At 35.7% G+C, this 24,314-nt stretch overlaps 2 protein-coding genes across 2 annotated transcripts; one reads left to right on the top strand and one right to left on the bottom strand.

Moving 5' to 3' along the window:
• Positions 1-287: 287 nt before the first annotated feature.
• Positions 288-8,911, top strand: Smp_054820 (hypothetical protein). The gene is made up of 3 exons (XM_018794494.1): positions 288-2,154; positions 4,415-5,071; positions 7,944-8,911. Exons 1-3 carry the CDS (start codon positions 664-666, stop codon positions 8,622-8,624), a joined length of 2,829 nt encoding a protein of 942 aa, XP_018648901.1. The 5' UTR covers positions 288-663; the 3' UTR covers positions 8,625-8,911.
• Positions 8,912-10,819: 1,908 nt separating this feature from the next.
• Positions 10,820-23,133, bottom strand: Smp_054810 (hypothetical protein; the record flags this gene model as incomplete). The annotated part of the gene is made up of 4 exons (XM_018794493.1): positions 10,820-10,904; positions 15,203-15,267; positions 19,682-20,017; positions 22,678-23,133. 4 exons carry the CDS (start codon positions 23,131-23,133, stop codon positions 10,820-10,822), a joined length of 942 nt encoding a protein of 313 aa, XP_018648900.1.
• Positions 23,134-24,314: the final 1,181 nt, after the last annotated feature.

The following is a 24,314-nucleotide window of genomic DNA, read 5'->3' as shown; positions in this document are numbered from 1 at the left end:
AACTAGTTATTATTAGTTTATTTATGTAATGTTTCAAAGAGTGTCATTTCAAATTGACGCACTTTCCGTTAAAAGGTCCTGTGTTCATATACATATTTCATAAGGTCGTTTCGTCATTAACTTTTACAAATAAAAATATACTAGTAAAAACCATTATTGTTGTAATGTTGTCGCCTCCAGCACCAGTTGCTGAGCGCATCGTTAAAGTATGTTTATGTTTATTTGGGTAAGTTTAAAAAACTACGTATAAATAAATCCTTTGGAGCGCTGTTGCCAGTGTTGTTGGATCAGTACACTAGATTTTCCGTAGGTATAATATAGGTGGATTGACCTTTGGTTATTTATGTGATTAATATTCAAGACTAGTCCCCCTATTTCTTATGATTTTATTCATTGTTTCCTTTGTTATCACCAAGAATCTTGGTATTGTTCTAAAAAGTGCCTGATGTGATCACATGAAGTAGATAAACAATATTAAATTTCTGTTTTAGGTAATTGTCCAAAGGTGTTTTCAAAGGGCTCTTTATTGTAATGAATGTTACCTATACATAAGTCGCATTGAAAGACAGCTGTTGTAATACGGATATTGTATGCAAAGTGATCACTGAATCTTCAGAACAAAATATTACCAACTTTATTTAACCAGTTTTAATTCCTGATTATATGTCAATGGATATAACAAATGCTTTCTTTTCGGCTTGTCGAATTGGACTAGAACCTGGTGAACTATTACACAGCAGTTGGTTTGACTTGCAGTATTCCATGTCAGCCATTGAGGTAATGGACCCTAAAATGGATGCTCGAATCCAAGGAAACCGAAAAATTGTGACTGTATGTGAGGCGTTATCTAGTGAGCAGTTACCTTTGGGGCCTTTTTCGTCACTTTACGAGCTTTTGGGTATCATAGATGAACTTTTAGCTGCTTTTGTCAATTGGCTGACGGGAGATTCTCTCGCGCAAAGTATATTTATTTGCATGTATATGCACTGCACGCAGTTAATTAGAGATAAGTATCTTGCTGCATTTTGTGAGTTATTAAGACGATCAGTCTATCAGTTGCGCGATATAATAAGCACTGTCGGTGTTTTTGACGAGGAAGATCATGACATACTCACACATGGTATGCCAATTCATGAACCGTCCCATATGTTTGATGTTTACGACAGTTTTCGTAATGAATGTCTGCATAAATTGTCAGTGTTAGAATTAACAGCTCATGTAAATGATTTGAATGGAAATCTTGAAAGTGAATCTACCATGTTTGCTGATCGTGAGGAAAAATTACTTATGGGATTAAAAAGTCGCCTACAGTTTGTTCAAGCGTTATTGCTGTTCACAAATTCAATCTCTGAGTGTATACATCCAACTCGAGTCGATTTTAATCAGGATCTATTTGAAGGATATACACATGCAGATCTTGATTTTTCGGGACAAAATTCATCATCTAAACTATATGAAGATCAAAATAACACAGAAGTTGTATGGGACTCGTTCATAGATTTTTGTAGGAAAGTATCACAGCATATAAGTACTCTGAAATCACTGAGTGATATATTAGTAGAAACTTCAAACATTGGCAAAATGGCTGGTGAAGGAAAGCTTAAACCAAAGGACGCTGCATATGGTCTTCCAGGTTTCGAAGTTTTTTTGAATCAAGCCAGCATACCTCCATTTTTGCCCAAAGTGGCAAACATTCATAATCGTCACAAATCATTCGTTTATTTTTCAAGTCTCTTTACAAGACTGCATCATATTTTATGTACATACGAAAATTTTGCCTTATGGCATGATTTACATCCTGAACCACTACGCATTCATAGTTTATGGACATTTATTCAGAAATCTGGTCAAATATCCTGTCCTTATGTCAAAGCTCTTTTGTTTCCTGACGACCCTAGCAAAGTAAATGAACCCCTGTTAACTACTTGTGTTTTATCAAGGACAATTACATACACGTTTTATTCCGCTCTTATGTGGCAAGGGAAGGTTATTGATTTTAAACCCCAGTCTTTCTCTCCAATGTATTTTCGCTACTTCCTAAATTCATGGCACCAGTTAGAACCTACTACTCATCGCCCACTGATTGAGAATGTCATTTCTAATATTCCTGAACTGATGAGTTTTTTCACTACACTTTCAACTCATTTTGCCCATGTAAGTGCACGTTGTAATTTATATATATATATATATATATATATATATATATATATATTTATTTATTTATTTATTTATAAAAGGTTCTCAACCTTCTAAATATAAGACTAATTCTTAACCTGTTCCACTTAGTGATTATCTTGATGGTCTGCACATGGTCTATACGAATTCAGCGTTTTTTCAAGCCTTGATTATCTTTCAATAAAATCGGATGAACATGGCTAGATAGCAGCTGGTTCAATAACTGCAGTTAAAGATATTTTCCATCCACTGGACAACCATTAAAATTCAAAAACCACTGGATAGCTGTTTAATTGTAGGTTGAAATGCAGTATTGTCGACTCACGGCCCTACACAGGTACGGAGAAAGGAACTTTGGGTTATGCGACAGCTACACTACCTTTCAATCTATAAATCAGAGTCCATTGGTATACACTTTTGATTTCAGGTAGTTCGTGAAACAACACTGCGACCATCTAATCCTTCCAGTGGTTACTTTGATTCTTGAGATGTTTTAACTCTATCAGTGATTATTCCCATCCAACACTTTCGAAATGTATCTTAAAAGTGGTCAATAGTGCTAATATAACTAGTGTGTAGTTGATTAATTTGTGAATATTGGCTCATTTTGAAGAGCCATAATCTTTGAATTGAAACTAGAAATATTAATCAACGTTGTTGAACACAAACTGTGCAGATTACGAAGTACTAGCCCTGGATTATTGAACTACAAGTTCTGGTCTGTTTCCCCCAGTTTCAATCATAGTCCAGTAAATAACGATAATTCTCTACTAAACGTTGACTAGGAGACAATCAACCGGATAATTAATCCAAGTTAACTAACCCTGGAGGATTTTACCCAGTAACCTAACATTATTGGCTAAGAATTTGACACTGGTTCGTTTCATCTTGTTATCATATTTATGGTGCGATTTCAGGATATTTGAGGGTAGCCTCAAATATGTTACCGCATCTACACTATTGCCGCCCGACTATCTTGTATAATTTTTCATGCTACTACCTAACATTGCTCAAGACTGTCGGTTTAGTTACCAATTAATCCATGATCTAAACGACATTATTTTTATTTCGTGGCTGACATCAGCTAGAATGACTTACCTTATGATTTTTTTATGGTTTTTGTTTTGATTAATTAGTGACTCTTAGTGAAATATTTTTGCCAAAATACTGAATCAATAAAATATTTTGATTAGTATATGATAACCATTCTGTTTGTTTTTCATAAATACCTACTATCCAAACACCGAGCTAATAGGTCTATTCTGATGGTTTATTTGCGTGAGATATAAATATCTGTTATCAAGCTGTCTCTTATTACAACCCATCTATTCCTATTGCTCAATATTCTTGGACACCAACTTACTCGACAAGTCCCCAAATCCGAACACGGTTGCACAGGAAAGAAATTATATTCCAAATAACAAAGGGTAGATGAAAGTAAGAAACATAATAAGAAAAACGTTACTATATCTATAGTTTCTACATGAAAAGATTCTAAAGTGTTCTCCAAGTATCGACTAGCGGTGGTCTGATAAGAATTAGTCAGTCAGCGTGCGCCAACGCATTAGTGCACGGAACATGCTTTAATTCAATCTATGTCCCGCTAACACAAGCAGGTGTAGGAAGCGGTACGTATTGTTTACGATATAAACTAGATTAACTGTCGAATTCCCACAAACAAATATCCGAATAACCCTAATCATGCTAACTACTTTTATCTCATGTAACCCGAAGTTTACATTGGGTTGCTATAAGTCAGTAAACGTTCTGTTCACAGGTATCCAACATTTGCAAGGTTATGAATTTTTGGGAAATGTAGTTAATAATATATGTTGAAACTTATAGTTAAATCTTAATATAATTAACTGTTTTAAGAATATATCCATTCTTTATACTATTTAAACTTGTGTTAGTTTATTTCGGTTATTTATTTACACTGAAGAAGTGGCCTACACTAAGTCACGAAACATCAGAAATATAGTTTTTCTACTCATTGGGACATAACAAAAGTTTATTTACTAACTTTCTACCAAATGCTCAATTTATTTAAAACCATCAAGTCCAACTTCGACATCGATACATACTATTATGTGTAGCAATGGTAGCATTGCCATTGAATAAATAAATACTTCAGATTCCTAAACATCGCATACGTTAAGATTTTTTTATTTTGATCATTTATCTATTCAAAGTTATTAATCGTTGATTGTATATCTATTGTTTTAATCATATCCTATAGATCCCTGCAATTTACTGTCTTAACCGTTCACGTCAACGTTCCGCTCTTGGTCCATGGTTGAAAAATCTACCAGATTTGCTTGACGAGTGTGCGCACGTCGAGTTTGTCATTGGTGTTGAACTTAGAAATAAATTGGCAAATAAAACAACTGACTGTTTCGAATCTGTAGGAAAATTGGAGGTTTTATCGACGCAAAAGACTGTTGTACCGGTTCAAATTAATCTGTCTTGTTTTATAACTTATATGTATTATTACTTAGCATGGGATTACGTTGTCTCTGGGTTTCAATTAGAGTTGTATTCTTCAAGTGAATGGTTGTTTATTTACGCCTTTATGATACACTTATTCCAAAATTTAGCTTCTTTAATCAAAAGTTTATCGGGAAACAGCATCGTTTCAGGATCTGAAGGGCGAACTACATTAGAAAATGAATCCGCTGATAGTAAAGGCCTAAATAAACAAGTTGATAAATGTGATTCTGTGAATGGTGTTGAGAGGCTTGACAATCGTCAACGTAAAAAGAAGAAGAAACATCGAGAAAAATGCAATGTATCCAGTGTACATAATAAGAGCATAGAAATTTCGAATATCGCGAATTTTAACAGCGTTGTTAAACCAATTTCACCTATGATACATGAAATAGGTTCGACTTTTGAGGTAAGCTTTTTTATCGTTAATCTGCATTAGTCACCTGTTTAGTTCTCAAGATACTTAAGTGTTCGGATTGCTTATGATTTAAATGTCTTACTTATAAGTTGACTGATTCATTAATATTAGCATAACAATACTTCTGAGATATACGATTCTATCTGACTAAAAACAACTTAAGTTAATCAGTCCACGCGTTCATCCATTAATTGAAGAAAAGTTATTATCTGGATGTCATTCTTACTTGTGAAGCATTAAAGTAATGGATGCTTAATATTTGCCGAATATCCTTGGGGTTAAACCGTTGAACTGGTTATAAATTTGTTAAATATTGCTTAGCGGATGACCAAAGTTTCTTTACACACTTAAATTGTTATAATTTAGTTTTTGACTATAGTTATATTTTTGCATTCATTTGACGTGGATTTTTAAACTAATATTTTTTCCATAGTTGAAAGCGTGAGTCAATTGAAGCTAGACCACCATGGAAAACCTGGAAGCACTGGACGGCCGTTTCGTCCTATTATGGGACTCCTCAGCAACGCGCATCCACGATCCTGTTGTGAGATATCAACTCACTGAAGACAATTGGTGAAAGGTTGCTCAACTTCGTGGATCAGTTGAAATTAGACATTAACATCGTTGGATGCCGGCCAGCTCAGTGGTCTATCGGTTAAATGCTCTGGCGCGAGACTGGTAGGTCCTGAGTTCGAATCTCGCGAGTGCGGGATCGTGAATGCGCACTGCTGAGGAGTCCCATAATAGGACGAAACGGCCGTCCAGTGCTTTTAGGTTTTCCATGGTGGTCTAGCTTCAATTGACTCATGCTTTCAACTATGAAAATACTAAATCTCCACCAAACCCCTTTTGATAATAATATTTCTTTCATGATTTGTTTTAAAGTTAAATGTATTCGATATGTTACTAATGTTGAGAAAAATAACTTTTGTAATATATGTGATGTCAGTTATTTAGTTTAGTATCTGTTAGCTAATACACTTAATTTTTTCCCAAAACTGAAAATGATCACTATCACTATAAGTACACTTTTTCTGTCTGCCCATTATAAACCAATTAGCTAATGTAGATATTTACTTATACGTTTAGATTAATGAGTTTAATTTTCTGTTGAGTGATTTAAATTTGCTTTACTGATTTCCATTTAATGTGATTTGGAAAAGCTAACATAACTCAGTATTCAAGACCATTCCTATGTGTTAACTAGTGACTCAAAGATTGTGTAACATTGACAAGGACTAATGGGCTCTTTAAGTATAATGTATGGATTGATTTCTATCTCGTAATTAATTAACCAATTGAAAAAGACATCTAGAAACAGACGAAAATGAAAAAGAAACCTACCATGATAGTACATTAGATCATTTTGCTGCACTTCATAACAGAATGACAAAAAGTAATAAAATAAAGAACAAATGGATGGGGAAATGAAACGTTCATAATTTAAATAAATATTAAAATATCATGCATTTCTGCCATTTTGATTGATTTTGAGTAATTTGTTCTACGGTCTCCAGTTATTCATGCAGTCACCATGTCGAAAGTCTTAATAGAAATGCTTTACGCGAACTTTAGAAACTCAGTCGTTTTGTGGGTTTATAACCTATCTTCATTGAAATATTATTAATATCTTTTAAACTGGTACTGAGCATTTATGTAGTGTATGGTTTGATCGTTAATTTATAGTTCTGTAATACTCCATCGAGGTCAACGCAACTTTTCTTATGAGTGTAGTAGTCGACAAGTGGATCCCTAAGTATCATTTGAAAAATATATCAGTAATCATGAACCTATCCCGAAAACTAAACAAAAACCGACCTTTCATCAAGAACGTCTCGCAAATCACAAATGGACCAGTAAATAGTTAATGATGAGCTGCTTTGTGAGGCAAAGTAGTGGTAACTGAAGCACCCAATTTCAAACTATTAGGTTGTAGATCGAAACATCAGTCCGTCTATTTTAATTAAGGCAGCCAAGTTGTATCACTCGTCTCCACTCAAAAAAGCGTGTATAATGGCATTTAGTCTAAAAAGATCCCTTCAAAATCTTTTGATATTTTTGCCGTTTATCCATCATCTCGAACCATCTTTGTTTTTCTCTTGTCATATTTAAAATACACGAAAATCGTTACACAGAATTTATTTTAGATGAAATCGCCATCAATCTGTACATTAGTATGCATATTAGAAGGCTTAAATATGTGGGGAAATGTGCACACTGAATAATTATGATCTTATAATAATGAATATTATATTAGACTAGATAGCGTAAAAATCGCGTAATTGACATTACGTGAATAAACACGTTTTTGGTATGCTTTGTTTTTTTTCTTTTTCCGGTTTGTTTAATAGACTTCTTGGTAATTATGATACCCATTCCAAATCCAATGGTTATTTTATCTAGACATCTTCGGCTTCTATCTCTATATCTCTTTTACTAATTGTAAATTTTCAGAATCAGTCGCTTACATTTGAAGGGATGGTTGTGTAAACCGTAAGATCTTGATAGGTGATTACAACACATTCATTTTGTTTCCTGCGAAAAATCCGGTTGAGAAGTAAGCTTTTAAACAAGTTCTAATAAACCAGTCCCTTTGTATACTTACAGCAAGTGAATTTAAATATTCAGGACACAAGTTTTTCATTTGCCGATTTTTGTGTACAGGTAAATAGATTCACGTTTAATCGCTGTTATGACAACTAAAACTTCCGTATGATCTTGAATGTCTTGTCTTGTTAGAGTCTCATTTCTTTGTCCTTAGTAAGGTAGAGTGATCCTTTGAATAGTAGTATTTTGTCTAATAAAGGTTTCTCTACTTATATCAATATAAAGGCCTCTATTTTCATCCTAAATATTTTTCCAGGTTCACTTACTCAGTGTACATCAATACTTGAATACTGCAACCCTGTATGCTATACGTGCACTCCAGAGAGATAGTGGGATCGAAATAAATGTGAATCGTCAAAGTCCGGATCCTGCTCCCGACGGGCAACTACGTACATTTATTAGTCGAAGTAATTATCTGGAATCTTATGCCAGAAGGCTTGGAATTTTTCTTATTCCTCATAATTCACCTCTAGTTGAAATGGGAGGTGTTTCAGGGGCTTACGAAACATGGAGATCATTAGTAAGTAGTAGCATTATTGATGGTCGTTCAACAAGTGATCTTTATCTGATGGCAGCAAGAGCGTTTGATGAAGTTCAGAATTTGATTCAGAAAACCCAGTATTTGAAGTCAATAGGTGAAGAAAAGTTACTAAGGTTCATTCAGTCTCATATTGCCCTACCCCTGTTCACTGAAAAGTTAGGGCCTCCTGACCAACTCATCGATCTTCAACAGTTAGCAAGACGTAATTCCATTGCTTGCCGTGTTCTTGGTGTATGTGAAGACCGACGACCAATTATACATACATCCAATCCGTCCACAATAAATCCTAAAATGTCGTTTTTGTGTCCATCTAGTCCAGTTAAATTGGACTACAATTTTTTAGAAAGCAAGTGTTATCCGCTTATTCGTCTAGCTAGTCAATCTAAAAAGTGTTGATAATATTTATGTTTACCATTGAATACCTGTTTGGATATTAAGAATTTGTTCATAGACTGAACATCAAAATGATGGTTCTAATTAATTCTTTCTTTTAGTTTAATGTCTTTTAGCAGATGCACGTTTTTTGTATACTGACTTTTTTGGAACTTAGATCTTTTTCATTCTTATAAATTAATCAAATATCTTCCTTTCCCCCTGTATATCAGTGTCCTCGTATTTGTTGTAATGTATGAATCCTAGGCAAAGAACCATGTACATAAGTCGAAAAATAATGTACATATTTATTGGAGATATCGTATTTATCTTTAAATTCATGATAGTTTAGTGTATTAAATATTTTGTTTTGGATAACTAAACCGCCTGCAATTTTAAATCAGGTAAAGACGTCAAATAATAGACAAATTTCATTCAAGATACTAGTTCTGAATGTAAGCTAAGAATTACAACCCTTTTGTGGATTTAAGTTATCAAGAGGAAATATTAGCACATATCGTCTTAAGTAACAACAATTGTTGAATGTCATATGCTAACCAAGTATCCTTTTACTACCTTCTTTGTACTAATCAGCCTTGTATTTTAGTATGTGGTCATTTTGAATGTTCGATTTAGTTGTTTTATTTATAAGTAGCCATCACAGTATGCTGATTAAATGATTTGGTTTTAGACACTTAATTTACACGTTGGATGACTTGGCAATCAAATTTAAGTGATTAGTATGATACATAAATATTCAAAAAATCATATTAGTATATTAATTTTATGACGAGATGGTCGCCCTGTTAACATTTGTTGTTAATATTGTATAGTCTTTATGCTGTCAATTATCTTTCTGCACATGTTGGCTCATTGTCTCGCTAAATGCTGTCATTTGTGGGACGTAGAACGTAGTATTCGCAAAAAGTTCGAATTTATTACATCAATAAGACGGGCTTAGTTGAAAATCAAGTGCGTAGAAAGTGCTGATTTGTCTGTATAGTGACGGGTCACATGTATAACCTAGAATGTCATGAGGATATATAACATGCTGTTTTCATCTTATATTGACATTTTCCCCGGCGATGACTCTTCCGGTTTCAGTGTGTGCGGAATAAAACTGGTCATAGCGAATAACTCCTGAGGACGGTTTCATTCTTTGAATTTGAACAAAAGCGAAAGCTTGACTAATGCAAATACCTAATTTTTTATCAGTATTGAAATATCTGCTTACAGTTCTTGAGTAAGTACGTTTTAAACCTGTCTTGTGAAGTCTAGCTCAGTTGTTTCGAAACTACACATCCCTGATGATCAGAAGGTTGTCAATTTATAATAGATTTATTATCTATATGCACCACACAACCGGTTAAAGTGCCTGACATTCGCCTTTCGTCCTCTCAATTTCACAAACAACACCCGTGTCGTGAATAGTAATTTACTGGTAGTGGTTGTATACGCGTGGTCATGTAAGAGCATTTCGAAAAGGAGAGCTAACTCTCCCCACCCTTGGCGGTACCAGGGGATTCGGGGGCTATTTAAATATATTTATTAATCTCGTTTGCTTACTAAGAAAGTTGAACCTACAATTCAGAAATATTACCATAGATACATAATTATTTCAAATGCGTTTAATTTATGCAAATAACGATAAAAATAATTGGTGCTGGTTTTCCAAATCCAAGGTAAATAACACTATGAAGACGTATAGTTAGAAACAAGTATTGAGTTAGTAAAAGAGTTATTTTTCATATGATAACGAGTTGTGCTTCGTGAACACTTAGCGAGAGACTGATTAACGTCAGCATCCATTCTTGTGGCCTGTGTTCAACACAGAACATCTCATAATGATAATTACAGTTAATCGGATAAATTTGATATGTTTGTATGTAACTAGTAAATTGAGTATTAAAAGAATGAATTTTATTGCTGCTAATCAGTCTTTTTTTAAATTAATAATGGTAATATATGCTTTATGCTGATCCATGTTTGTTGACCGTAGGTATTAAAATAACTTCAACATGAACAATTATATATCTTGGTCAATCTTAGTTAATGTATCATAAATAGAATTTTTAAGATCAAACAATCTACATACAAATTTGCAAAAGGTTTTTTGCATTACATACTATAAAGATTGGAAGGAAAGAAAATTAGAACAGTAGAAAAAATGAATGAAACTGACGTATTGTCCAACACTATTTTCAAGCATACTATCTAGCTTAAGGCATAATTAGTGTTGTTCTTGATCCAATTGGAGCACGACTTAAAGCATTTTTCGATGTTTGTCCACTGACTAGTTTTTCCCTATTGTAAATGAAGAAAATGGATTAGTGTTACTGAATCATTAAGTTATAATAATTGACTACTTTGAAGTTACAATTTAAATAAAGTGATCTATAATGTTATTATCCTTCAAAATGTCAATTGCGTAGTTTCGATAGCTTCGCTTCAAAATCAGTCGTTGGAAACTGATTCGATTGGCGCTTAACATCCTAGTTTTTTGGTAGTGAATTCTTAGAGGACATTCGGATGTTGTTAGTATACAACCATAAATCCCTTTGAGGTACCGCTCACAAATGTTTGCATCACCGATTGAACAGTACTAAGTTCAGGTATAAGATACGAGGCCAATCGGTTAATGAAGTTGTATATCTTCATTAACTTAGGCTATTGGAACTTGTATTACATAACCCTAGTCACCACCGACATTTACGTATGATGTCTGCTAGTGTAAGAGTAGGTTGGGAGAAACCTAAGGGCGGTCGTGTAAGTAGGTGAGTATTGCCTGATTGGGGTCTGCGCAAATATCGCGAACAGTAGTTTAAAATTACAGGTGGTTTCTGATGGCGCATATGAGCATATTCTTAGACTACTTTTAAATCCAGAGTTTCTAAACTATTTCAGGAATACATTTTCTTTGATCATGTCCTCTATATTGAATGTTTGCTATTATCACTGATACTGTTACTACTACTTTGTAATTTGATGTCGCCTGCGAACTTAAACCAATATCGATCGTTGCTACTACCTTAACGTGATGGTCCGACTTGCCTATCGTGGTGAACCAATAGGGATATACTGGCTGGGACAATCGTTCTTTAATATCCTACCATGGCAGACAAGTCGGTTGAAGAGCGGTAAGACTAAGAGCAGCAAACCCAAGGTCCGAGGGCGAAGTCGTACTGCTGACTGTACAGAGGTGTGACAGCAGTATGGTGTTTCCTTCAGACAACCAGCATAACAGTGATGCTATCTTCCCACAAGGAAGGGTGGGTTTAGAAAAGGTCGACCCTAAAAATGAAGACCTTGCCTTAATCCCACGGATATCCGTCTCTCGGCGGTAAGGTATCAACAAGTACGGAGCTAACACAAAAGTTACAGAAAGGTCTTGTGTGACTGACCTCAGACGGTTGTCCCTTGGGCACTGTGGTCACGCTCTCAGGTCACTGAGACCAACTCAAACCCAATTTCCTTTTCAGGTACCTCTAGAAGAACCCTTCCACGGTGTGGGCAACCGGGAAGTGGTAACTGCCTTCATACCTCTAACATCACTCAAGATCACTGTATTCATAATCAATCTCCCTCTTCAATTCCTATTATTCCTCCTATCTGGACTTTCAACTCTAAACTTCCTTATTTGACGTCTTCCTCAAGTATCACCGCGACCAACGATTCTAGTGCGAAAAACACTGTCTACTGAAACCTCACTCCAAACTACACATTGGAGCCTTCAACGTACACACCCTATGTCAAATCGGCCAGCAGGCCTCCCTGGCTAAAACCCTAGGATCTCGTGCGATTGATGTATGCTGTGTCTCCGATACACATATACCGGATCCTAGTGTGGTCATTCACTTGACCTCACCTCGCCAAAACGGAAAGCGGACGAGATACACCCTCCGTTTATCTGGCGACCCGATGGCTAGTTCTCGTAGACTGGCAGGTGTATGCATATCACTTAGTACGAGGGCAGAACAGGTACTTTTAGAATGGATCTCCATTTACAGTCGTCTATTTGCTGTTCGGCTAAACGGCTCTGTAAAAACTCCGAAGGGAACACGTCGTTTCTGTGACGCATATATATCTCAAATAGCTATAGCTAATCTGAAACAAGAAAGAGTAGATGGATTGGCTCCAAAGGTCCAATTTCAGCGATTAGGTTGACTAATATTTTGGCTAAAATCCGGGAGTTGGACGTAATCCCATCTGACCGTTCGCAATCACTTATTGTCCCAATATATAAGAAGGGGTCAAAATCATCCTGTGGTAACCATAGAGGGATTAGTTTAACTAACGTTGAGATGGTGCTATATAGTGGCTAGAGACGTTATCAGATATGGCTCAGCCAGTGGTGATCCTGCTGCAACCTTTTTTTACTTTGGCATATGTCAAGACCTGAACTAAGGATAGGAAGTGAAGTAGTCGAACGTGTCAACAACTTCACCTATCTTGAAAGTTTGATCAACCCTAATGGGTTGGTGTGTGACGAAATCTCAGCACGGATTCAAAAAGCTCTTTTGGCTTTCACCAACTTACGTCACCTATGGCGAAGACGAGATATCCGTCTATCAATTAAGGGACGAGTATATTGCGCAGCAGTTCGCATTGTTCTACTTTACGGATGTGAAACATGGCCATTAAGAGTAGAGGATACACCGATTACCACGACGCGCTATGCTGACTAATATTACTGATGGTTTGAAGAAAGTTAGGGGGGCGGCAGACCAAAACGTGGTATCAGAGCTTGAATTCACTAACTTCTAGTCTGAGCCATGTTGGTAGATTCAGAATACTTGGTTGGGGTCCGCGTGACTATCGTAACCAATGGTTGGAGACTCTAGGTGACATGGCTCAGAATTGATCACAATGGCGTAGGTGTATGTGCTCTTTATCTTCCCTTAAACTTTGAGATTAAAATTGCTTCATATTTGTTTTCCTTCCGATACTATATACTTATGTACAACCTTTCCTTTATATATTACCACCACTAAATTAACTACTATGAATTTGGTGTTCATCTTGTTGTGTTAACGAGGTATGGAGACTTGGACCGATGCGTATGTGTGCCTGGTCCTACGTTGTAGCCGACTGACTGACTTCTTTTACTTTCCTCATAAAAGTGGCCGTAACTTCTTTGACTGAAAGAACTCTTTCTGTTTCTCCCATTACTATTATTTTTTTCACTATCATACACTAATCTGTGGTTGTTATTGTTCTTCTTTTGTTTCTTATACGCATCTTACCTTCTTTTTCTTTTCCTATTCTCATTGTTTTGTGTGGTGAATATGTATCTGGTGCCCCCTTGTACCAATATTTATGTGTTCAAATAAATAAATAAATTTTTCCTGTATTATATCCTTATGCATGATCTTTCTTTTGCATATTACTCCCATTGAAGTAACTGTTTGTATGAACTTGCTGCTCATCTTGTTGTGTTAATAATGTGTGGCAACTTGGACCGATGCACATATGTGTTAGGTTCTACGCTGTTTACAACTGGCTGATTGAAGTATTTAGAATTATACAGTAAAATGTATTATTCAGTTGGCATTAATTTTTTTTAATAGTTATTCAGCACAAGTAACATAGAAATACCCATAAAATGCCCATCCATTATTGGTTATTGTAGAGCATGATAACTTCATCACGACAGACAGATATTATTCTCGGTAATTATTAGAATGGAGTATAGTTTTATTTATTTAAACACATGAATATTGGTACAAGGGGGCACCAGATATATATGCGCCACATAAATCTCATTTGGTTTGTGTAAAGGCTGTGATACTGTTCAGGTGCCCAAACTGAAGCAGGTGGTTTTCTTAGGGGGCCACACCCGGAGCCTTTGACCTAAAGATCTGATCCACGAGGCAGTGGATCATCGTAAGGAAATGCAGTCCCATGGTACTCGGTGACCAACGATTGATTCATACGCCATTTGTTCCTTCAGGATCCTGGAGCCCATGTGCACCATTGGTTTGAAATCGGGGTTTTCCAACTTCCCTAGGTGGACCCGCCGTGTCCACCAAACCGGTGAAAGCACCGAGCATTCGCTTTTCATCCTCTCAATTTCGTAAACAACACCCCCTGCCACGAGAAGGCAGTGAGTAGGACTTCCCTGGCAGAGGCTATATACGCGTGGCCATGTGAGAGCATTTCGCAAGAGCGGGCCCTCTCCACTCTCGGCCGTACCACGGCATATGGAGGCATGGAGTATGGTTATGATTAAGTTATCTATCTTAGATTCAAAGTGTAGTTAATGCAAGGAAGAGGTAAATGGATCTCATGAGTGATAACACGCTTTTATTGACTGAGTATTCGTTTTGTAGGGTATTGTAATGCGTGGTCATTTTGTTTCTGGCAAAAAAAAGACAGTTTGTGCATTCATTTGAATTTTAGTTTTATGAATGAATCTATTCTGACCATTATCATATGGTTACAATCTCGTGGCATAAATACTTATACTTTTATTGCACATGGTATCGAAGTAATTCATTCAAAAAAAACCTGAACAGCAACTGAAGGTGAATGTCAATTAAATTGTTTATGACTTTATATTCGGTAGCTGTGTTACACTATAAAATATAATTCAATAAACTTACTCTCCATCTGTCACCCGTTGGTCAACAGTGGTTACAGCTACTGTAGATGGACTAGCTGCTTTATACTGCAAAACAGAAAAATTCATGTGATTGTTTTCATGATATATTATAATATAAAAACAAAATATTACTAGCAGATCGTCAATTCATCTACATCACGTTTCGCAAAATATTTGAATTCAGAATTTCGATATGATTGACACTCAAATTTCGCAGTAGTAACATTTTCTGTGAAACAAATACTAAGAAAGTTTACTCAGAGATCACTTATTTCTCAGTCAATTTTCAAATGAATACAGTAATAAGTTTTCTAGACATGGTCAGTATTCACCAGAGAAATGTGATGAAACATCTGAATCAACCACAGAACATAAGATCCTCACGGACCAGAAATATAAGTTATGGTTAAACATACAAAGTCTCACGCCCGAATGGGGGATCTTATTTGAGTTACTGGTTCTTTTATGGATGCTAATTTTTTGTGAACTATGTCACAATTACTTTATAGAAGTCTGATGAACTACTGTGACATTACTTTCACAAGTTACGTTCCCAAGAAAATAGGTTTTAAAAAATTAAATAATTGTATTACATTTAAAATTTACAACCTAATGAACTTTGTTGTCTTAATTATTTAGCCTAGTGGATTCCATCACCTTAGTGAATTCGATGTTCTCAGATATACTGTTGACGTTTTTAAAAAGTCTTTCGAATCCATCTCGTTTTATAATGATAACCATGTCATCTACGTGCCTAGATCGGAAGATGGGATCCGTTGAACACAAATTACCTTTTTTAGACTGTTTGGTTGGAAGGAAACGTAATCGTTTGAAAATTAGTATATTCCGAAAGCCAACATATTCTGCAAAACATCTACATTACAATTCACCAAGAATTTGATAAGCAGACTTCAGAAACTCATTAAACCAGATGACAATGAAAGTGAAATGAATTTAGTCGTGTCCACTTTGATGATGAATAATTATCCGAGGGATTTTATAAAGAGGATAATTAAGACAGAAAACCAAAACCATAATGTGGCAGATAAACCGAAAGGAAGAGTTAACGCAGAAGTGATTCAATATCGTAAAGGAACTTCAGCAGAAGAATCTTAAGTTTTAATTTATAGGATTATTCCGAACAGTACTTTAAGATCCGAACTGGTAATAATCAAAGATTCAACACAAAAGAGGGAACAACAATATTATGCATATGAGATCAAATGTAGTGAATATAATGCTATATATGTAGGTGAGACATCACGACAACTGGATGTGAGGGTGAAGGGACACAAACCCATGTTGTTTGAAGTACATTCCTTAATCTTCAAATTATACAAAAAAAACATGAAAACAAGTCAGCGTTAGCATTACATTCAGTAGAGTCAGGCCATAGGATTGATTTCGATGGCTCAAGAATACTGCAAAAAGATTTTAATTCTTACAAAGTGGGACTAACAGCTGAAGCCCTACACATATAGGCAAATTCAAACAATATTATTAAGAGATATGGAATAAAATTATCTGTCCCATGGCAACTAGTAATTAACAGGCGAACCTAAACCCTATTCCATTTAATCTATCACTTATCTGAAAAACAACGATTACTTCCAACTGCTCTAATCGGTCGGTTTATCTGAATATATGATGAACAAACTACGTAGAGTTTGGGCTGATGACTTCGTTCAGAAGAACGAAAAAAGCTCCACAACTAAACCATCCAGCTCAGAGAACACAACTTCACCGAAATCATTTTGTGCGTGCTGTGACATGTTTGACACATCATCTATAAAAATTGTCTGTTTTCAAGAATTTATCGATCAGAGGCGATAGACAGCGAAATTTATCACATCTCAGATCCACTTACAAATACATGCAATCTGTTATTTTAACACAACTTTCTTTACGCACTAAATGTATCATACGGACTGCACCAAACTCTTACTTTCAATATTGTCACCATGATTGCATGACCTGTTAAGTATTCGGTTAACCAGAGAACCACTGTACCTATTTACATTAGATAGTTTTGATGTTTGATCATATCTCCTTGTATAAGCTTGGACCAGATTGTCAAGCGAAACGTTGGATTTTCTTCAAATTCAATCACTGAGATTTTGCAAATATGTTTTTCTTTAATGTCTTACATTAACTCGGCGCCTAACTACTATGAAACTATTCATTCAAATTTAGACGAAGACTCTTCAGTGTGAATGCGTTTAGTTCCGATTTCAGGTAAAATGATCATCCAATTATTTCTCATCATTAGTATATTTTTTACTGATGACAATTTAAGGATAGCTTTCTTCATGGACTGGTAAACAATTCATGTAAAAGGTATACTGGATAACTATTTCATTATAATTTAAGACTCGTTTGTATCCAAACACCATCCCACACGAGACGCATTGTTTACAGACTGCTGAATGACATTTTCAATTTCAGATGGAGCATTATGATCATAACTCCGCCTGCAGCCCGTCTGTCGACACTGCCGGTCCCAAGCCCGGACAAATGAGGAGCGTTGGGTATGAGGTTAGCGACCCCATCTCGTAGAAAACTAACTCATCAAAAAAAAAACGCTAGCTAGAAAAAATAATTCAAACCATTTAAACTCTGCCCTGGGAGTTAGAAGGTCTTCATTTAAAAGAGTTATGGCGCCTCATAGTGAAAGCCGAGTTCCTTCGGAAGTCACGAGGCTGATTCCCCTTCTGACAACCAGAGCAACCATTAATTTAGGTACATGGAATGCTCGTACAATGTGGAAGACCGGGAGAGCCATCCAAATTGCTGCAAAAGTGAAAAGATACAACCTGGAGGTGCTTGGGATTAGTGAAACACATTGAACGCAGGTTGAACAACAACGACTAGTTTCAGGGCAGCTTCTGTTATACTCCGGCCATGAAGAAGAAAATGATACACATACACAAGGATCGGCAATGATGCTGTCCAAACAAACACAAAATGCACTTATAGAATGGGAATCTCATGGACCAAGGATCATCAAAGCCTCCTTCAAAACAAAGAAAGAGGGCATTACAATGAACGTCATCCAATGTTATATGCCTACCAACGATTACAATGAAGACGTTAAAGATCAATCCAACGATAGGCTGCAGTCAATCGTCGAGAAATGCCAAACAAATGACTTGGCTGTTCTAACGGGAGATTTAAATGCCAGGGTTGGAATGGACAACACCGGATACGAAAATATCATGAGACGATATGGACTGCGAGAAAGGTACAAAAATGGTTAGAGATTTGGAAACCTATATGCCTGCAACAAACTGGTCATAGGCGGTACAATATTCCCACACAAACACATACACAAAGCCACATGGACTTCACCGGATCACACTACACAGAACCAAATCGACCATATCTGTATCAATACAAGGTTCAGAAGGACGATAGAAGACGTAAGACCGAAGAGAGGAGCTGATATAGCATCAGATCATCACTTGCTGGTCGCCAAGATGAGACTGAAACTCAAGAAGCACTGGACAATGGGGCGGATAACATCACAAAAGTTTAATACGGCCTTTCTTCGAGATGCCGACAGACTCAATGAATTCAAGATAGCCCTCACCAATAGGTTCCAGGCCTTTCACGATTTACTCAATAGAGAAGTAACTACTATGGAGAACAACTGGAAAGGGATCAAGAAGTCAATCCCTTCAACATGTTAGGAGGTTCTAGGTCACAAGAAGCACTATCACAAGGAATGGTTCATTGTTGGTACACTGGATAAAGATGAAGAAAGGAGAAACAAGAAGCGGCAGTCATTATCAGCCAAACAAAAACCTTTACATATCTGGACAGCATCATTCTTCAACACAGTGGATCTGATGCGGATGTGAAGGCGTGGATCAGCAAAGTAAGAGCAACATATCTACAATTGAGGAATATCCGGAACTCAAAACAACTGTCGAGCAACACCAAGATCAGAATTTTTAATACAAGTCTCAAGGCAGTTCTACTGTATGGGGCGGAAACTTGGGGAACTACGAAAGCCATCATCCATAAGATACAGGTGTTTATTAACAGTTGTCCACGCAAAATACTTCGGATCCGCAACAACCTACTGTGAGAGAGAACAAACCAGATTCCAGAGGAGGAAGAAGCGCTGGAAGTGGATAGGACACACATTGAGGGAAGCACCCAACTGCGTCACAAGGCAAGCCCTCACTTGGAATTTTCAAGGCCAAAGGAGAAGAAGACTAAATGACACATTACTCCGAGAAACGGAAACATGTGAGAAGAATAAACAAAAGTTGGATAGAACTAGAAAGGAAGGCCCAGGAAAGAGTGGGTTGGAGAATGCTGGTCGGCGGCCTATGCTCCACTGGGGTGATAGGCGTAAGTAAGTAAGCAATTATGATCATATAATCTTATCGTTGAAATATATCACAGTAGATTTTATATAAACCTACTATCATTTACTTTAAAAGTTTCCAATTTTCAATCTAGTAAAACTCACCTTAATGAGCTTACGTTCTTCAGAGCCAAGTCGATAGGCATCGTAGTAAAATTTCATTCCAGCACCAAAGAATAAAAATGAGCACGCAATTAGTAAAGGTCCAATTAATTCACCAATATCTAATGATAAGATTATATTCATATAAACATGCCGTAAACATGTGATAAGTAGACCGATAAATAGTACCAGTAAGAACATTATATAAAATCCAACTGCAATCCAATATAGTTTCTTTGCTCGACCAAACTTAACTGAATTTATTTCTCTTTGGACTTTACGATCATGATGTTCAGCTTGTATCGTTGTTCTACCACTCTTATATGTTACCAGAGAAGCCTAGAATTATTCAAAAAAAGAAAACAGGGACTATTGTCATATACAACAGTCCTTGAGCGAGGTTGTACTTTTTTAATCATAAACTAGAATATTTCAAAAATCCTAGTTGGCAGGAAATGCGCAAAAATTATTTGTACTATTATAACAGTCCTTAGAGTGAACATAAGCGATGTTTACCTTTTCTCGGCTATGTAACTCAATGCATTTCCTCAATTTTACTAGTCATCTCCGATTTGGTTAGTTTTATCATTTAAATGTAATTTTTTATAAAAGATGCCGTACTTTGGAATATTATCAAATCAAAGTTCTACAGAAGTTTGACATACTTTTTTGTGTAGTTTCACATAAAGGCAAATCAATTATTTGTTATATCATAGTTCTCTATAGTTTCCAAATTAAACTAATCCATTGTAGAGATCGACCCAACACTTTATTCAGACGAATTTGCTATTTTTATGCTATGGAACTAGATTTTTTTTCAAATATGGAAAATTATGATCATTGTATCAGTACGAGATTGTCTCATTCTTTACATTTATTTTTATCGGACACATATGAATAGTGGATGTGCAAAAGTAAAACCTTCAGATGTGATTAGTTAAGAAATAATAGCGCTAATCTTTTAGGTTTATGATGATACGGAAGGAAGGTCAGAAGGAATGAAAGAAGAAAACAGAAAATTTTTAAGTGAAATAGAGGTCAGTGATCTCAATTCAAATCTATAGTTTCAACGAAGACTAACTTGTCTAGTGGAGAATCTTGGTTAACTTTTTTGTCTTGATTTGTATCAGATTACTAAGGATCATAACTTATGGTCACTGTGAACTGTGTTAAATAAATAGTGCCCTTACTATAATTCTAGGTTCAAACTGATTTTGTGGATGCGTTGCATTTATAGCCTCCTAAGAAATGCTGTGAAATTAATATACTAGCGGTATTGTCCGAGGTTCAGTAGTCTTCTCGTTCTTCAAAACGTCAGAAACTCGGTCAATTACCATAAAAACAGCAGAGACACTGTGCATAACAATATTAATGATATTTCCCTATTGCTTCAAAAAACACCGCCTTTAGGACGTTAGAGTTTATATTCGATGGTTAGCGCAGTCATTCAGAAATGCTGTCTTCAGAATATGACTGTTCATTAAATGAGAGCATATACTTGTTGTTATTTGTCATTAAAGCCTCAAAGGTTTTAGGTGGTTGAAAGTTGCCTACAGAAAATCATGGAGACTTCGTAGTTTTCTATTTTTGACACTGGATAGTGGCTGTCTGGCCTCAGTAGGTTGATGGATAATGCTGTGGGGTTTTAAGTGGTAGATACTGAATGTGAGTCGCGATATGGATATGACCATTAAAATCTAGATGTATCCAGGTAATAGCACGAAACGTACAGTCTAGAGTCCACTACTAGCCACCACACAAAGCTACTAATCCCTGTGTATATGTTCTTCTTCCTGACGTACGGCTGACAAGAAAAGTGGTATCGAATGGTCCATGGTTGATTAAAAAAGACCAGTTAGTTACTTATTAGAATGAGACTATCTATTTATAACCATATTTATACTGAGATCAAAAACTACAGCTTTAATACTAATCAAGGGATTTAAAGTCTTAAGCAACACAATTCACATTCAAAAGTTAGGGAAGAGTAATGATGAAAGAGTTAAGTAATTTTAAGAGATTAAAAAAATACTAAAGTGTATTTTAAATAATATCAAAAACAATAAAATTCTGTAAATTACTAAATAAAGTGGAAACGTTTTTATAAATAATAAAAAATAGAACATAAGTGAAGATTCGTTAAGAAGCTTATATCAAAATTCTTAAAACCTTACATACATTTTATGGCGGAAACTCTAATGCAACACAAGCCAAGGGTCTCAATAATGGTTATCAATCTTCTTTCACATTTACAGATGAAATTAACAGTTAGATAATCATGGGCACCGAACATCAGACCTTTCAAGAGAAACAGAAATTAGGTGTTTGCTGAGAACACATTAGTATCGAAACAACCGGAAGAAATAATAAAGTACACTCCCTTTTAGTTCGAAGAAAAAGTAGAGAAAGGTAATGTATAAAAAGAAGCAGCTGAAGCAAACCAGCCTAACTAACAAATGGACTAATTATTTCTATATTTACATATGCAGACGAAGTGTTATAGTAGTATTCAGTTAAAAAAAGATTTATCTAAGCTAGACTCAAACTATTTGTTTGTCTGCGTACTCAAGTGTTAGCAACATCTATTTTATACGAATGCAAGTGATAATACGGGTATGCTCAAAGCAAATTATTTGAAGCAGTTTTCGAACCTGATTGAAAAGTGATTACTTTAACCACTAAGTCGCTGTTTCTAATGTAGAAAATCTCTTGTAGAAACCCGACATACTAGTTTCACTAAGCGTCTGATTAAGATAGTGGGACTGTATAGTTATTTTTGTGATATATATATAAAGATGAAGTCCTATATTTTAAAATGAAGAAATGCTTTCTGTTTTCCCTATAAAAAAGTCATCATATTCCTAATTACCAGTGCTTATGTATGGCCTTTTCTGTCTTAACAAATTATTACTACAGTTACATGTGATTAACTTTAATTAATCTCATTTGTATGGAGCATTTAGAAAATGTGAAAAGTTTTGAACTGCTTGGTAGCTTACTTTGGAAGCTTTTAAGCTCCTTGACATTCTAAAATGACTAGGAGCGTAGAGCGAACGAGTACCTTGAGCTGACTTTGCTAATAATAATGATGGCTGGTAACCTGAAATGCTACCAGTTCTACTATTGTTACTAGTCAAAACAGTCGATCCGTTTTCCACAGTTTGCATATTTGATGACATATAAACGCATGGATCCATTTGTTTTGTACTCTTCATTATATTTTGGTAAACGTTTCCAACTGACCCAATTTGTGGTCTGGATTTAGATGATATATAAGAGCCTGAAACAACAGATCCTGTAGGTTCTTGATTTATGGACTGATTTACAGGGCGGATTGAAATAGTTGATGGAACACGTACAGGATCACTGGAACGTAATGAAGAAGAGCTACCAGTTCTACCCAAACTATTCAACCTTTGTTGTTCATACTGCATGCGCGTTAAGTGACTTGTCATTGTGATCAAGAGTCAACTTGATTATAATTTTAGAAACTAGAAATTTTAATAGTAAAAGAATAAAATATGAGATGAAAACCTACCAGTTTTTAAAGAATTATGTTCCTTGAGTGAAAGTTTTAGTATTTACCCGAAAACTCAATGTGTAAACAATATTTTAGCCTTCAGTGCCTACGAATAAAGACTGTTTGAATATCAGCCTCCAGATCAAACTGAACACAAGTAGCAATTTTGAATGATCAGACAATATCGGCCCTTTTTCCATCTTAACAAAAAGAACACGTATCAGAACACACGAAGTTATACTGGTTTCAAACTATTCCTTGTTCAAATTCATCGGAAACAAAATACATCATTCAGTGACAAATCTGAAAATAGACGTGTATTAACCAGGTGGATGGATTATGAATGCCACAGTTGTGGTGCACTTGAAGCGGCCGGAAGAAAAGGAAAAATGACACTGAAGTCCGACCATTAGGAACAGTTAAAGTTTGAATAAATAGTTCAAGCATGTGGGTAGAAGTCAGACTTATAGAAAATAATGTAAAATAGGATTATATTTTGTTGTCTGGATAACTCCACTTCAAATCTGAAGTACTTTCGTAACAAATAACTTTAGAGAATAATAGAAGGATTAAAATAATTTACGGGTCAAAATTACGAAAGATAGTCGTCCGCTTAACAGATATGAAGAACAACTGAATAATAATCATGACGAAATCATGAGAAAAGCAAAAACAATTCAAAAAAACCTTTCATGAATATCAAATTTAAAAGAGATACGGCTGCCGAACCTTTGGATAAACGAATTTCAAAATTCATGAATAAAATCTATTCAACTAACGATCCGAGATGCGTTTGGAAAGTAACCACTTTGTGAGGCTAATGTAACTTCTCCACACAAGAGCAAGTAGATTCATAGATGCACATCAATGTGGCCAAAAGCGGGAGTTTATGCTTAGCACATCCGTGAATAGTAGGTTGGGTTGAGAAGGTAATACAGAGCTCAGATCTATAGAAAGTTTAACTCATGAATTTTGACATTCGTTTATTCCAAGGTTCGGCAGCCGTAACTCCGTTAAATTTGATATTCATAAAAAGATTTTTGAACTGCTTTTGCTTTTCTCAGGATGTCATGATATTTCTATGACGTTTATGTTTTTCGTTTTCCCTCATATCTG

The sequence above is a fragment of the Schistosoma mansoni genome, chromosome 1, assembly GCF_000237925.1.
Source record: "Schistosoma mansoni strain Puerto Rico chromosome 1, complete genome".
Lineage (NCBI taxonomy): Eukaryota > Metazoa > Platyhelminthes > Trematoda > Strigeidida > Schistosomatidae > Schistosoma > Schistosoma mansoni.
Note: the sequence above shows the minus strand (reverse complement) of the source record. Positions and strands in the feature narration are given on the sequence as shown.

Coding starts and splice junctions, on each gene's coding strand:
- Smp_054820 (XM_018794494.1), top strand. CDS start 664: ATGTCAATGGATATAACAAATGCTTTCTTTTCGGCTTGTCGAATTGGA. Junction 2,155..4,414: donor TTTCAACTCATTTTGCCCAT/GTAAGTGCACGT, acceptor CATATCCTATAG/ATCCCTGCAATTTACTGTCT. Junction 5,072..7,943: donor AAATAGGTTCGACTTTTGAG/GTAAGCTTTTTT, acceptor ATATTTTTCCAG/GTTCACTTACTCAGTGTACA.